Raw genomic sequence first — 15,473 nt, forward strand, 5'->3', positions numbered from 1 at the left:
GTCATGCTGCACTCCAACGCTGCTCTCCCCCTGGTCCCAGTGAGGTTTTTGCCCCTGCCTTTGAGCAGATCAGGCTGTGTGGGTGCTCTGCAAGCTCATCTCAATGCTTTCCGTTACAGCAGGGTTTACAGTTTCTTTTTCAGACTTCAGGCTGGAAATGCCCTACCAGGTGCTTGCCTCCCATCGAACTGTGTTTTGGAAAACAGCAAAAGAGAGAAAGAAACTTCAGCGCTGTAGTATTTCCAAACACAAAAACAAAGGAAAAATATGTTGTTTTGTCCGTGTTTCAAAAATCCGTGCAGCTGTTTCACCAGGAAGGGTTGCACAGCGGACCACAGGGGAGCCATACGATAACGAGGCACCCGTCCCTGTCCAGCGGGGACATGTCCAGGCTCTGCTTCTTGGAAGAAATCCCCGCTCACGTGTGCTTGGACCACTCACGGCATTTGAGTGCAAGTCTGCTGAGATGGCTTCTGCACAGATGTGAGCTCTCTCCCTCGCAACTCCCCCTGCTGCTGTAGCTAGTGCCCTTGCAAGTGAGTGGGCTGCAGCACAGGCTAGGGCATACCCAGTGTTTTTTGTGCCTCCCCTTCCCTCAGGGTAGGCAGACAGCAGCTTCCAGCAGCAAGGGCTAAAGCTGGGCAGGCTGGTGAAAGCCTGAGATAAAGAGAGGGCTTAGCCAGGTCACTGTGCCCAGAAACAAGAGGGGTGGTTGCTGCTTCTGTCTGAGCATAGGTAAAGGTTGCTAGGAACACAGGGCTTTGGGGTGTTGCACTGGCACCCAGGCTTGCAAGGCCATCCAGCACCTTGTGCAGAGAGCAGGCAGCACCGTGCACCCGTCATCCCTGCATCCATCACTCCTGCAGACAGCAGCCTGCACCAGAGACGTGCTGCAGAGCTGCCTGGAGGTGCATGATTAACTTTTGCAATAGTTAACTTTTGCTCCCTGTGCCCACATCCCTGGGCTTGGAGGGTGCAGGGAGCTTTGGGTCTTGGCATCTTGAGCCATTTCTTCATGCATCCTGAGTCGTTCACTCCACAACAAGCAGAAGGGGCCAAAGAGGTGGTCAGGAGCAGGGATCACATCTCCTCTCTTCCCAGAAGCCCAGCTGTTACCTGCACCAGCACCCTGCTTTTAAACACCCGCAGCTCCAGAGCCCCTGCCCCAACCTGTAGTCACGCTGCCTGCCCCTCCGGGTGCTCGGAAAGGCAAAACCAGGAGACAAAATAAAATAAAAATAATAATAAAAAAAAAGCGGAGACAAAGCAATAAGCAAGCGTAGCTGGAAAGCCTAAACATCCCCCTTCACCCCTTGGGCTTTCAGAAAAGGAACCGCGAGGGAGGCGAGGGGGGACGGGGACCCCGGGCGGGCAGGACCCAGCCCGAGGGGGGACCCCCGGGTGCCGCCGCGGATGCTGCCAGCCCCTCCCGCTCGGTTCCGCAGCTCCCCCTGGGGATGGCTCTAGGAGAGGCAGGAACAAGAACAGTCACGCTTTAATTATTGCCATTCTCTGACAAATCCAGTGTCCAGTAGCTGTCCGGATTTCCCCTTCCCACAGCACAGCTCCGGCCCCACGCACGTCCCCGCAGCGTTTGGGGTAGTACAAGGATGGGGCCCGGCGGCTCCTGCTCCCTCTCTGGATGTGTGCCCCAGGGCCAGTGCTGCTGCAAGAGGCTGAGACCGAGAGCCTGGGGAGCTGTGGCTCTGCTCAGCCCAGCAGGATGGGGCAAAAGCTTAGGCTTGCCCCAGATGAGCAGGCAGCAGGGCTCCCCTTGTGTCCCAGCCACCTCTGCATGCCACTTTCGCTGCTAAATTCAGCCTCTGCTGGACCTTCCGCAGAGCTGGAGCCTGGTGATAATCCTCAGGCCCTTCTTCTGGCCCAGGGAGGGCTGGGGAAAGCTGAGCCACCCCGTGGGCTTTGGACGTGTGCCACGGAGTTGGTGGCAAAACCTCCCCGTTCCCTGCGCTCGGAGGGCAAAACACCAGGACAGTATTGGCCAAGGCTGGTGGGGAAGGGAAGGGCTGGCAGGGGAGCACCAGCATGTGCCGGGAGGGGAAGATCTGCTCGCCCTGGGCTCCCAGTGCTGGGACAGCAAGGGGGATGTCCCTTGGGGCACTGCCCGCTGGGGCAGCCCTACAGTAGTGGCCTCCCGAAGGAGGATGGGGTTCAAACAGCAACAGGAGAACATCGCCTCCCCAGGCAAAAGCCTCAGAGGGGGGGGAAAAACAGCAACAAGGAAGTTAGTGGGTTAGTGGTTACACACAAAGGCACGAGAGCCCCGTCCCCAGGCACCAGCTGAGCCCAGCACTGGATGCTGGGGGGCTGGAGGGGGTCAGGGGTTGGGGCTGAAGATGGTGCCTGCAAAGAGCCGTCGCTTGAACTCCCTCCAGAGGAGATCCCGCTCCTGGTTTGCTCTCTGCATGAAGCCCCTGTTCTCCTGGGCTCGGCGGGACAGGTAGGGCAGCACCTCATCCACCGGGCCGTAGGGCACGTACTTGTAGACGGGGAAACCAGCCTGACCTGGAGGAAGAGAAGGGGATCGTGGAGAGCCCTGAGGTCACCGGCAGCCCTGGGAATGCCGGCAGCCAGGGCTGGGCCAATTCAAGAAGCATTCAAGCAGAAACATCAAGTTAACACATTTTTCCAGCATGACCAGAGGAGGCTGCAGACGCACAGCCAAGCCCTGCATACTGGGGGAACTCCAGGACAGAGCAGCATCCGTGCTGGACAACTGCCCGGCCTGCCTCCTGCTGCTCTCCTGGCCTCAGGTCCCTGCTCCGGAGACCGGGATGGGGAGGGGGATCAGCCCTGACCTGCGAGTGCCTGTGTCTGGGCCTGTCTGTGGGGTACAGGGGTTACAAAGAAGCAGGGAAAGTCACCTCAGGTGTCAGGGAATATGCGAGAAGCCCTGGGCTGGAGCTGGGAACCCTACGCTGGGTGCCAGTGCTGGCGGTGTGGTGGCAGTGCAGGGGCACAGCTGCCCAGAGAAGGGGCCCTGATACAGGACAAAGGTCTGGGCATGTGGCTGACAGGGGGACCTTGCCTCAGCTGAGCCAGTCCGCATAGCAAAGAGCTCTGGCTCCCACCACACCAGCATCTACCAGCAGCCCCATTTCAGCTTGTGGCCTGAAGGAGGAATTCCCCCATCCTGCCACCATGGTCTCACTGGACGCTCAGCTGGACTCCACCTCAAAAGTCCTTATCTACACCCTCCCTCTCCATAACTCTGTGCAGGTGTCCCAGCATGGACACAGCCATGGAAGAGGACTAATCCATCCCACCACAGCACAGCTCTGCTGGTTACCCTTTCATGCAGGAGCTTTGAAACCTGTTGGTCTCCCCCCTACACACTCCCTGCGGCACCCAGTGTTTTCCAGGTCAGGGCTCCTTCCTCTGCCAGTGCCATCCTCTCCTGGGCTTCACCACTTCTGCCCAGGCAACAAGAAACCGTCTTCAGCCTTGTGACAACCCACAGCCCAGCTCCACCGGCCCTTCAGGGCCCACAGCAGGCCAAAGAGACCTCAGGGTGAGCATGGGACAGGAGCACATCTGCCACGTCCCCCCTGCTCCCAGGTACTGGAGCTTCAGCACTCACCCAGGGGGAAGGTGATCTGGTCACACATGCCCAGCAGCTGCCCAAAGCAGACCTTCTTCTCCGAAGGATGGATCCCAAGCTCCATCATCCTGCAAGCCAAACCTTGGTGTTAGGAAAAGAGCAGAGACAGCGCTGCCACTGCGTGCCCCACATCCCACTTGAGAGCAAGGCACTGACCCCTCCTCGCCAGTCCCCACCTCCGCAAGGTGAATTTGATCGTGTCCTCGTTGTGAGATGCCACCATCACACTGGCTTTCTGGCTGTGCTTGATCTCCTCCAGGATATAGTCTAGGCACCTGCAGGGAAGTGTGGGGTCATGCGGGGCGGGTGTCCAAGCCCAAACCTGGTGGGGAGGGAGGTGGGAACGTGGCTGGGGCAGGTCCCTACCTGTGGTACATCTCGTTGGTCTTCTCATAAGTGGGGTTGATGGGATCCTCATAGCCAAACTTTGCTGCTCTCTCCCGCTCCTGCTCCATGTAGGCGCCTCTGACCAGCTTGGTGCTGAAGTGCCAGCCCTCCCGGCGTGACAGCTCCACGTCCACAGTCACGTTGTTGTAAGCCTCCTGGGAGGAGGTGGCAGAGACAGCATAGGCTCATCACATCAGTGCCAGGATCACACCAAATGGACCAGAGCATCACCAAGGTGCTCATCTAACTGCTCCAGCAGGTCCCTTCCCTGCTGTGCGCTCCGGAGCCTGCACAACTTCTGCCAGCCCTCACCTTCAGGTAGCACTGGTAGGTGTTGAAGATGATTGCCCGCTCCCTGTTGAAGCGGCGCTGCATCTCCAGGGTGAGGTGGCTGATGGCTGGCTGGAAGTAGCTCTGCTCTGCGTCCACCATCAGCCTCACGCCCGTCTCCGTGGCTCTCTGGTGGGTGAATGATGCAGGGTGGGCTGCTGGGGCCACCTGCCACGTGTCTCCCTCCCCTCCACAGTGGCACCCAGCCCCAGCTTCCTCAGACCTTGGCGAGGATGTCCATCCGCTGCAGCATCCGTTTCATCTGCTGATCCTCCTCCTCGGTGAAGTGTGAGAACAGAGGCTCGAGCTGCCTGGTCTGAAGTGAGAAGAGCCCGTTCACCAGCTTGCCTGGGGAGCAGCACTCCAGGAGCTGCCCATGGGAGACAAATGCCCTGGGAAGCTCACCCCCAGTCCTTCTGCAAACTCAGCATCCCCCGACCACTGCAGCATGCGGGGTGCCTGCTCCACCAGCCTTGCAGAGCCTGGGGACAGCAGACACACACCCTGTGCCCCCCAAATGCCCCTCCAGCCAGCACAGATGCTCCTGTTGTCCCCCACCACCAGTTTCTTGGCACTGGCTACAGCTGCCAGACCCGCACAAAAGAGGCAAGGGGTGGTGGCCAACGGCAAAGAGAGCAAAATCCCAAGAGGAAAGAGTCCATGCAGCACCCAAACTTGGAGCAACGGCTGGGGACCAGCGCAGGGAACAGGGACATTGGTAGTGCCCCCACTGTGGAGCTGCTCGGGGGGCAGAGCCTTGCCAAAGTGTGTACCCACCTTCATGTTAGGGATGAGCAGCGGCTTGGAGAGCTTGGTGCGGCTGTCGATCAGGCTGTTCCACGCCAGCAGGTCCACGGTGCTGTGAGCAGGAAGCCAGGTCCATGCTGGTGACTTGGGGGGGTCTCTACCATCTCTCAGTCTCACCAGCAAACCATAGCCTGCTGCACGTGGCACCCCGACCCATCTTGTCACCTCCAACAAAAAAACCCTCTGCTTTCAGAGTCCCTGGTTTCTGCACCAGGCCAGCGCTGGTCTTTGAAGAATTCCCCTTGCTGCTGCCCAGCTGTCGCAGGGACACGGTGAGGCTGGCCCAGGTCCCTCAGTGCCCCCACCCCACAACACCCAGCAGGTCATGGACAGCTTACCCGCTTGCACCCAGGTTCTCGCCTGTCAACCAGTGCTGGCTCTCTGCCTTGGTCGCGATGCCGAGGTTGGCCAGGGCCTCCTGCCACCAAGAGGAGCATCAGTGCCAAGGAGATGTCAGACCCCATCAGAGGTGCCACAGGTCAGGGTTGCTCCGAGGACCTCCAGGGCCACCTCCAGCAGCACATCCCTTGGATATCAGCCCGCTCACCTGCAGCTTCTCCACCTCCAGCTTCATCTCCAGTGCTGTCCGCCCACCCTGGCCCTGCTCCATGGCCATTTGGTGGAAGAACCGCCGCCACTTCACCAGCACCTCCGAAAACTGCAGCTGTAGGGGCAGGACCCTGGGTGAGCTGCACAGGCTGCAGCCCAGGCAGCTCGGAGCCTTCTGCCACGCCAAGACTCTGAGGGATCATGCCCATCACCCACATCATCCACGGCCCTGGCACCGAGGGGCACTCACCAGGAACTGAGGCCTTGCCAGCGCCGTCAGCTTGATGGCTGAGAAGCCGTCCTCTGAGCTGCCACCTGGAGAGAGCCACCGTGGCACAGCTGGCCAGGACACCAGGGCAGGAGGGGGTGCGGGTGTCCCTGGAGTCCCCAGGACTGTGAGGACACACCGAAGGCTTACTTGAGGCATCGATGCAGCGGAGGAAAGTCTCCATGTGCTGGTCGCAGTTGGCCTCATCGGCATAGAAATAGGTGCGGGGGCTGGCGACCCCGTTGCGGTGACTGCCAGATCCACGATGGGCATGGTGCTGCTTCTTCTCCCTCTGCTCTGCTCCTGCAGTGGAAAAGGCCAGAGAGAGGCCATGTAGCCCCTGTGTTGCCTCCAGTCCTGCCAGCCTCCCCGGGAAGCTCCTGCCATGGGCTCAGGGGAGAAGGAACCTGCTTTGGACCTCACAGGAGCCCACAAAGACACCCCAATATGCCCTCCCTGCTCTGCTGACTGAGCGGGAGCTCAGCCTTTGCTGAGAAGTGGGGCTGGCTGAGGACCTTCGTGTTCCTCCTTCAGCTCACGTAGGAGCTGGGCCCTTCCCCCATGCCAGGCCCGTGGTGCCTGGACCGGCTGGATGCTCTGGCAGATGCTATCTCCTGTGGGCAGGAGAGGCTGGGTCACTCACCTCCTCTCTCCTTCTCGGCTGCAGAGGTGCAGGAGCTAAGAAGAGAAACAGGGAAGATAAGGGCCAGGTCAGCAACCCCTCGCAGCCCCACGCTGGTGGCCAGGGCAGCTCCAAGGCTCCCCTGCTGCCAGCCTGGTGCTGGACCCTGCTCTTCCCTTGCCATCCCATCGCCAGTGGATCAAATGCTGCTCGGCATAAGCTCTGTTGGCAGCTCAGTTGCCCCAGATCCTCTCATGGAAAACAAGCGGGTTTCAGCATCCAGGCAAGTGCCACCTGGGAACCCTGAGGAGCACAGGGAGGATGCCCTGACCCTGGGTCCGGAGCTGCTCTCAGCACACCCAAGCCAGCTGTGGTTGAGGACACCCACCCCATGGCAAGGACAGAGTCAGCACTGGTGCTCCATCTCCATGGCTCTCACCAAACCTCATCCGAACACCTCCCGTCTCACAGGCACCAGTGACCAGACCACAAACTGAGGAGCTCTTTCAGAGCAGCTTGCATCAAGCCATAGAAACCCTGCTGCAGCTCAGCTGTCCCGCTCCTCTGCACCTTGGCATTAGTCAACAGCTTCCAAACACGGCCCCAGCTTTGGCTCCAGCCAACCTCGGATGTAATTTCAAGCCCAAGCCCCTTGCCACGGAGATAAAGGGCTCTGACAGCCCATGCTAGCGCCGGCCAAGTCATGAGTTCCTCCTGGAGCTCAAGCAGCTAAACCTCCTCTCTGACACCCTAAATCCAGCCTGCAGACAGCGGTCTTGCTGAGGAACCCTGCCAGCCCCTGGAAGGCAGCACAGAGCTGTCTTCTCCCAGGAGATCTCTCCCTTGTGTAACCCCAGAGTCACTGCCCCCAAATTGGCCAAGCCCTACGGAGCCCCATGGGGAAATATGCTGCGAGTCGAGCCAGGGGACTTCCACGGGGGAGTGGGGACACGTGTTCACCCACGTGGAAACCCTGTGACAGGGATTAAGAGCTGCTGGAAGCACAAACAAGCAGAAACAAAGCCCTTCCGTCCGGCTGGAGGCTTCCTGGAGCAGCTTTGCTTTGCTCACAGTGCAGCAAAGCCTCGTGTGAGCCAGGGCAGACGCAGCCAGAGCTCGTGGGGATCTGTGGGTGCTGCGCTGCAACCCGTTGTGCTCCATGCCTGGGATGCCCCTAGGATAACAGGTCAAGAAACTTGCTGCCCCTGAATATGAAGGGTGATAGAAGGAAAGGAGAGGAGACATCATGTGCTGAGGGATGGGATGTGGTAGCAAAGCCCCTGTCAGCTGAAAGGTCCCCTTGAAGCAGGCTCTGAAGCCCCAAGCACACCTTGATCTGGCATCCGAGGTGCTGGGGACAAGCAGCAGGAACAAAGCTCTCCTGCCCTGTGCAACTTAATTAGTAGAAAACACTCTTGAATTTGGAGTGTTTTGTATTCCTAAGGACAAACACACCCTTTCCAGCAGCATTCCTGCTGCATGACTGCATCGAGCCCATCAACCCTGAGGGGGGCATTCAAAACAGTGCCATGGTGCTCATTTCATTGTTCTGCATCAAACAAAATAAAGGAAGCTCCTTCCAGCTGAAGAAATAGCTCTTCCTGGATATCATCTGCTTTCTTTGAAATATTAGTCTTGGCTAACGAAGCTGTTGCTACAAGAAGCAAATGCTACAAGAAGCAGATGCCACTTAACCCAGCAATAGTCAGCTTATACCTGGCCACAAGCCTCACCAGAGCAGGAAGCATCTCTGAACACAGCCCGAATGCTTTTTGCCAAGCTGCAGCTGGAAAGAAGCCACTTCTAAGACCTGCTCAGGACCTGGGAGCTCACACTTGCCCAGACAAGCACGCTGGTGCCACCACGCACAAGCCACGTGCTGTGGAGCCCAGAACAAACCAGGCCCTGTTTATGCTACAAAGCACGTGATGAAGAAAGCTCCAGTGGGATGCAAAGGCAGATGCAGTTCACCTCGGCCTCAGCTGTGGGCAAGCATGACTTTCAACTTCAGAAGGTCCCAAGACCAAATCTGAAGAGAAGTGTGAAAGCAAGAGCATGCAATCCTGCTTTAACAAGGAAGAATCAGTGCAGTAGCACAGGGCAAACCTGCCTGCTGGATTGCTGTGCACAGGTAAAGTGGCTGACACAGGAGACTCAGGCTTTCAGTAAGTTTTTGATCAGGCTCAAGTAAGTTGTCTCAGGAAAAGCACAAAAGCTCCCCATGTCAGAAATACGGAGGTGATAATCCATTTCACCCTGGAGGTTACCAGGAGGGTGCCACGAGCCCAGTCTATTTGCTTTGCTCATCAGCAGGAGATGGGTCTGGCAGAGGGGATGAGGGAGAAGTTGTTCCTCAATTACCACATGAAAGGCAAGCCTTGTGGTTAGGGGAAGCCCACACTCAAACTACTGGTGAGGTCTAAAGCCTCGTAGGTAGGAATCAAGCAAAGCACTTGGCAGAAGACAGTCCTCCAAGCTTGCCCCACACACAAGTTGCCAGCAAACAGTAGCAGGACTGCCGCAGCACCTCCCTGCACAGCATCAGTTCAAATCCTCAGGTGAAGCAGAAAGCACCTTGTGCCCCCCAGGACCCACAGCACACCCTGGCGCAGCACCCGGCACCAGCACTGGGAGTTGGAGGATAAGGGGATAAGGTGTTTTGGGGTGGCTCATCGGCCAGGCTGGTTCATAATCTTGTGCTGGGGCAGACATCAGTGGTCCACACAAGAAATCGCTAGGGGAAGCAAAGTCTAAGCATGGTGAGGTGCTGCAGACACTCGGGGAGTCCAGAAGCATTCAGGGAACCTCTGCTGCAGGGGCAGGAGGGGCCCTGCCCACGTTAGCACAGCCACAGCCCAGCTCCTGGCGCAGGGTGGCCGTGGGCCAGCAAAGGACTGGAGGCTTCAAGGGGACCACGAGCAGCACCACGATGGGAGGGGGGGGGGCTCTTCCTTTCTCCCCATGGGAAGCAAAGTCCCTGCCCACCCGTGCCCTCCTAGGGACTGGACCCCATCCCAAAGCCCATGGGAATGGGCACAGCATCAGGCCGTGCTGCCTGCAGGGGACCTTTCTCCAGCTGCGTCACCGTGAGCTGGCTGCAGCTCTGCTACTCGCGCCTTGAGCACAGGGCCAAGGACACCCGTGACAAGCTGGCGGAGCGCTGGATGCCAGCCCAGGCGCTGCAGGACCCAGCCTGTGCAAGGCATGCAGGGGCACAGGCTCAGCGGGTGCCCGCCCCCCCCGCACGCTGCTGTTCCTAGCTGGAAAACCGGTCGCAAGGAGCAGCCACAGCCCGTTGCTGGGGCAGCGAGGCATTTCCACTCGGTTATCTCCAGCTTGGCTGCAGGGGAGCAGGCTGTGCTGGAGGGCCCTGCACAGCTCTTTGCGCAGGAGCTCAGCAAACAGCAGATGGCATCAGGCGGCCAGAAACCTGCCGGCTGCGGCTGGTTTGCGCTGGAAAAGCCCCGAAGCACCCAGATGCGGGAAGAAAGCAGCTCCCGAGCCCGAAACCTCCAGTCCCGCACCTCCAAGCAGAGCAATAGCTTCGCCACTGAGCAGGACGCGGTGCCCTGCAACGACACCCGAGGCTGACCACCTGCGTGCTGTTTTTGCCATTTTTCCCTCCCCCACGCCTCGTCCATTTGCTGGAACAAATCGGGCACGGTGACACCGCGGCAGCAAGGGCTTGGCAAGAGCCTCCCGTGCGGGATGCACAGGCAGCAGCACCCCCGGGGGACAACACCAGCAGCAGTCCCGTGCCCGCCACCCCCAAAACCTGCTCCGGCGGGGCCAGCAGAGCCCAGCCGCAGCTCGCCAAGCGCCAGCAGCCGCTCCCCGATAACAGCACCGGGCTGCGGCGGGGCGATAAGGGCTCCGGGACGGGGCGGGGGGGGGGGGGTGGAGCAGCGCGCCGCGGGGCACGAGGCCCCCGTCGGGTGGCGGGGCCGTGACGCACGCGGGTTCCCGCGCGCCGCAGCCAATGGGAGCGAGGGGATGGGCGCGCTCAGCCAATAGGGACGCGGCCAAAACCCGCGCCCGCGCCCGCCGCCGCCGCCGCCGCCGCCCCGGTCCCCGCGCTCACGGCTGCGGCTGGCGCCCGGCCGGCGCGGGGCCCAGGTCCTCCTCCACGCTGTAATCCAGCACGGTGCCCACGCCGAAGGCTCGGTTCCGGCGGATGAGCGGCTTGATGGCCTCCTGGTCCTCCCCGGCCACGAACTGCCCGTAGAAGGTCATCTTCATCAGCCGCTCGAACAGCGCCCGGCCCAGCACCCGCCGGCCGAGCTGCAGCAGCTGCGGGATACACGGACACGGCAGCTTCAGCGCCGGGCTCCGACACCCACCCCCCCACCCCCAAGACCCCCAAGGGGACCCCCGGGTCGGCTCCGGCATCCCCCGCCCCGCCCCACCCCGGTACCCACCTCCCGGTTGTGCTCCACCAGCGGCTCCACGGCGCACAGCCCCAGCACCAGCAGCCCCCGCAGCAGCTCGGCGCTGCTCTTGCTGCGGAACGCCTCCCGGGGGTCCCCAAAATCCACGGCGGGCGGCGGAGGAGGCACCGGCCGGGGACCGGGACCGGGACCCGAGGACCGGGGACCCCGACCCCTACCGGTAGACGGCGGAGGGGTGGCCCCGGGCACGGAACGGGGGGCGCCCCGGGGGGCTGCGGTGGCGCAGAGAGCCCGCACGGCGCTCCGCGGAACCATGGCCCGGCGGTGCCACCCGCCCGCCCCGCCGCCTTAAGTACCGCCCGCCCGGCGCCGCCCCGCCGGGCTCCCGCCGGCAACGGGGCTGCGGGGCCGCCGCTCCGCCCCGCGTTCCGGCCCCGCAGCCCCGGTGTCTCCCCGAGCCAGCCCCGGGTCGGGGGGAGCCGTGCAAGGACGGGGATGGCCCGAAGGAAGCCGCGTCCCCTTGGGAAGGGTCGGAGGGATAGGGTGGGCACAGCCGAGTGGGGCCCTGTCCCTTCGGGAGCAGCTTCTGAAGAGCGGTGCGGGGACAAAAGGAGCCGCGAGGGTCCCCAAAAGGGGTCCCCGTCCCCTCGCAGCCATCCGTGAGCAGCCTGCGGTGTGCCCAGCCCACGGAGCCTCCTCCTCAGGGGCGCCCTGGGGTGGGATCTCAGAGCTGGGGCACCGCGCACGGGGCGGATGGCATCGCGAACCCCCGCGCTTACTCCTCCTGGGCTGCTTGTGAACGGTTTGGGGGTCTCAGCCGCGCCCCCAGTTCGCTGGGTCAGGGTCCTGGGGTTTTCGGTCGGCTCTGCGCAGCCGGGTGCCCCCCAGAGGGGCTCTAGGGGGGGTGCCCGGCCCTCGTACCCCGCAGCTCCCGGGGACCGGCCGGCGGGCACCATTGCACCTCCCCTCTCCCCGTTCGGTCTGCCAGCCCCCGTTGTTCCCTGCAGGGAACCGAAGCATCCCCTCCCGGCTCCCCGGTGACACCTCGTGCCCGGCGATGCTCCCGGCAGCCGCCGCCCGCGGGGTTTGTTCGGGTGGGAACCCTCGGGGGGAGGGCTCCTGCGGCTTTGGTGCAGGATTTGGCTTTTCCAAAACACCTCCCGGTCATCTGAACTGGAGATCTGAACGCTGCCTGGGTGAGGTGTTGCCACCACCGGGCCGGCAGAACAGGCAGAATTAATTGCTGCAAACGGTTTTTTTCCTCCACACCCCAGCACTGGCAGTGCTGCAATTAACAACGAAAGCGTGGAGTTTCCTTGAGCTCCGTCACAAGGTTTCCTTTTGGGATGTCCTGCTCCTCCCAAGTGTCAGGCAGAAAAAGGGCCCAGAGCCAGGTAATGGCATTGCCCTCAGCAGAGCTGGATGAAATGTTCGTTGCGAAGGAGCACCCATTTCCTTCGAAATATTTCCTGCTTTGCATTAACTCTTTCATGCCCCAGAGTGAAATAATTCATTTGAAGCTTCTTGCTGCCACAGGCTTTCTCACGTGAAGTCTCAGGTTTGAGTTGTCAACCTGAGAATCTTTTAGTCTCAGATCTGGACACAAAGACAAAATCTCAAACAAACAAACAAACAAACAAACAAAAAAAACTCAACCTAGTGGTATTTGTATCAAGACAGCTACAGCATGCTGCTCACAAAGCAGCTCCCTGAGTGGGCTGCACTGCCTGGGCCACCCTCACGATGGCTGGAAAGCCACCGAGGGATGATTTCAGATGCTGTGGGTGCCATGCCAAGCCCTTGAGGGTCACACAGGCCACTGTCCTGGTGTCCCACCACATCCAGGCAGATGCTGCTGGTGCAGTGGGGGCAGCGTGGTGGCTGCAGCCAGCCTGTTCCACCCAGCTGCCAGCACTGTGCTGGGGTGAGTCTCTTGCTGACGGCCTGAGAAGCCGTAAGAGGAAAAGAAACAAATCTGAATGTGAGGCCAATAGGCGAAAGGGGAATTTAGCAGCGCTTTGGGAAGGGGGAGGACATGGCATGCATATTTCATGGGCCTGTGGTTGGCAGAGAGGCATTTTGACACAGCGAAAATAACAGATGGCAACAAGTTACAGCAGTCGCTCACCGCACCTGGGAGGGAGATGTGAGATGAAAATTGCTGCTCCTGTGTTTTGGCAGAGGTGGGCATGGGTGCGCTCTGCTCCCAGTACAGGAGAGACCTGGGCACACTGGAGAGAGCCCACTGATGGCCACCAAGGTGCTGAAGGGCCTGGAGCATCTTCTCTGTGAGAAGAGGCTGAGAGAGGTGGGACTGCTCAGCCTGGAGAAGAGGAGGCTCAAGAGGAGGCCGTCAATGTCTGTAACTACCTGAAAGAAGGCTGCAGAGAGGATGGAGCCAGGCTCTTTTCAGTGACACCCAGCACCAGGACAAGAGGCAATGGGCACAAACTGGAAGCCAGGAGGCTCCCCCTGTCGTTGGGGTGTAGGATCCAGCCCTTGGCTCTGGGGCTATAGCAGTTCTGCCCCATCCTAGGTACCAGGGACCTGCAGTCCCATAGCTCTGCCAGCCCCCCAGCCCTGCCTCCTCATGCAGACCTCGCTGCGCTGTGCACCCTGCGCTCCAGCACCCGTCCTCTGTGGTTTCCCTGGAGAATGCTGACTCAGATCCTTCTCCCTTGGGTATTTCTCACACTGTCCACACGCTTGCCTCATGCCCAGCATCAGTGCTACCAAAACACTTCCAGCCCGGGGCCAGGAGCTGGCAGGAGGACCCTCAGCAGACCCTCAGCTGGCACCTGGCTGTGCTGCTGACGTGCCCTGTGGGGTGGGATGTGGTTGAGGGTTATTTTTCCCCATGAGAGGCTTAGTCTTCTGCTGTGCCACACTTCAGGGAGACCCACTAACACCCACAGTGATGGGGATAAAGCCCCCGTGGGGTGTGTGGAAACTCAAAGCACTAGGACAGGATTGGGACTTTTGCTCCACAGTGGGTTGTGTTTAGGGGATGAGCTTGTTCTCTCCAGCCCATCTGAGCAGCCCTACTGCCTCCCTGTCACCTGCCCTTGAGGTGGCTCTGGCTTGCGCCACAGTTCAGGCCCCTTGCAAGCTCTGCCTCGTTTTGCTGTCCCACCTCTGGCATGCTGGGTGCCCGTACGAGGGCAGCTGGGAGCTGCCTGCAGAGCTGCTGGTGGAAAGAGGAGCCAGGATGTTCCTTCATCACATCTCACATCTCATCTCACGACCACCTGGGACGTAGTTCTCAGTACAGATGGGATTTGGAGGCTGGACTGGGCTCTCAGAGTGCTCCCCATCCCTGCCATTTTCCAACTGCATTCCAAAACGTTTTGATTAATTGCTTGAAGCATAAGAAATAAAAGTTGGACTGCTCCAGGTTCTTCATCTGATTTCCTGCAGGTCTGATGTAGCTCAGCAGTCATGAGAAAACACCTGGGTGAGTTCCCATATTCAGAAAGGTTGGAGCTATCCAGAAAATTGAGGTTGTCTCCAAAAGGTTACCTGGGAACCGTCTGGAGTGGAGAGAGGTGTATCAGACTTCCCTGATTCACCTCATTTTGAGAGGGTCCCTCTGGTTTTCCACCCGCCTGGCAGAGCGGGTGAGGGTGAGCTCTGGAAGATGCCCATGAGAGCGTCTGGGGAGGAGGAAGGTCAGTGAATGCCTGAAACCATTTCTCTGCACTTGCAGCCTAGAAATGATCGCGATGGAAGATTTCTGCGGAAGTGGGGTCTGGGGAATAGACACAAAACATCTTTTTTTCCAGGCTGCCTCTCGTGGCAGGGGGTTGTTTACAGAGCCTGGATGCCAGAGCGCCTGGAAGGGAGCCAGCCCTGTTTTAGCCTGCTGTAAATGATTTAAGCACCTCGCACCGGGGAGCATTTCTGGGAAAGCAGCACGGAGGGAGTGGAGCATGTTGGGGCACAGAGAAAGCTCGCCAGGGAGCCTCTCCCCAGCCTCTGGCCTTCCTCCCAGGTGATGCTGCTGGAGAGCCCTGCACCCTGCCTTGCAGCCCCTCGCGGCCCCGTGGCGCAGAGCCCCAGGTGCAGGGCTCAGGGGGTGCTCCCTGCAGAGCCCAAGCGCAGCCAGAGATAGCTGGGCTGGGAGCGCAGAGATTTCCAGGCTGAGGCAGATTAACTCGAGCCACCTTTACCCTTGAGAACTCGGCTGTTTCTTATTGATTAACACGGTGTCTCATTTTTCTAAAAATACGCTCTTAATTACCGTGCCTTGGGAGCCAGAGATGTGTCTCAGCAAAACCTCATCGATTTGAGGGCTGCTGCAGACACGGCGAAGCCCCTTTGCTCGCAGAGCCTTGATGTCCACTGCACAGACGTCTCCCCTTGGCAGGCGGGTTTCTGTCTGCTTCGGGGGACAGGTCGATTCCCAGCTTGCAGCTGGAATTGATGCTTCCCTTTAACCAAGTGCCACTTAGTTTTGCTTCTTAACTTTCTGTGTATTTAATTGAGAGCAGGGAGCAACGAGTG

At 60.0% G+C, this 15,473-nt stretch overlaps 1 protein-coding gene across 1 annotated transcript; it reads right to left on the reverse strand.

Annotated features, from left to right (window-relative positions):
• Positions 1-1,373: 1,373 nt before the first annotated feature.
• On the reverse strand, positions 1,374-11,291 carry PRODH (proline dehydrogenase 1). The gene is made up of 14 exons (XM_082774533.1): positions 11,001-11,291; positions 10,664-10,872; positions 6,604-6,638; positions 6,111-6,263; positions 5,943-6,007; positions 5,691-5,807; positions 5,482-5,561; positions 5,114-5,195; positions 4,560-4,652; positions 4,319-4,465; positions 3,986-4,161; positions 3,796-3,894; positions 3,599-3,687; positions 1,374-2,523 (listed from the first exon to the last, which is right to left on the reverse strand). Exons 1-14 carry the CDS (start codon positions 11,283-11,285, stop codon positions 2,336-2,338), a joined length of 1,818 nt encoding a protein of 605 aa, XP_082630659.1. The 5' UTR covers positions 11,286-11,291; the 3' UTR covers positions 1,374-2,335.
• Positions 11,292-15,473: the final 4,182 nt, after the last annotated feature.

This window comes from Aythya marila (genome assembly GCF_965140915.1).
Source record: "Aythya marila genome assembly, chromosome: 17".
NCBI classification, from domain to species: Eukaryota; Metazoa; Chordata; class Aves; order Anseriformes; family Anatidae; genus Aythya; species Aythya marila.

Excerpts from the sequence above, each read along its gene's own strand:
- PRODH (XM_082774533.1), bottom strand. The coding sequence starts at position 11,285 with ATGGTTCCGCGGAGCGCCGTGCGGGCTCTCTGCGCCACCGCAGCCCCC. Across the intron at positions 6,639-10,663 it reads GCCGGGCGCCAGCCGCAGCC|CTCCTGCACCTCTGCAGCCG; the intron begins GTGAGCGCGGGG and ends TTCTCTTCTTAG. Across the intron at positions 6,008-6,110 it reads CCGCTGCATCGATGCCTCAA|GTGGCAGCTCAGAGGACGGC; the intron begins GTAAGCCTTCGG and ends GGCTCTCTCCAG.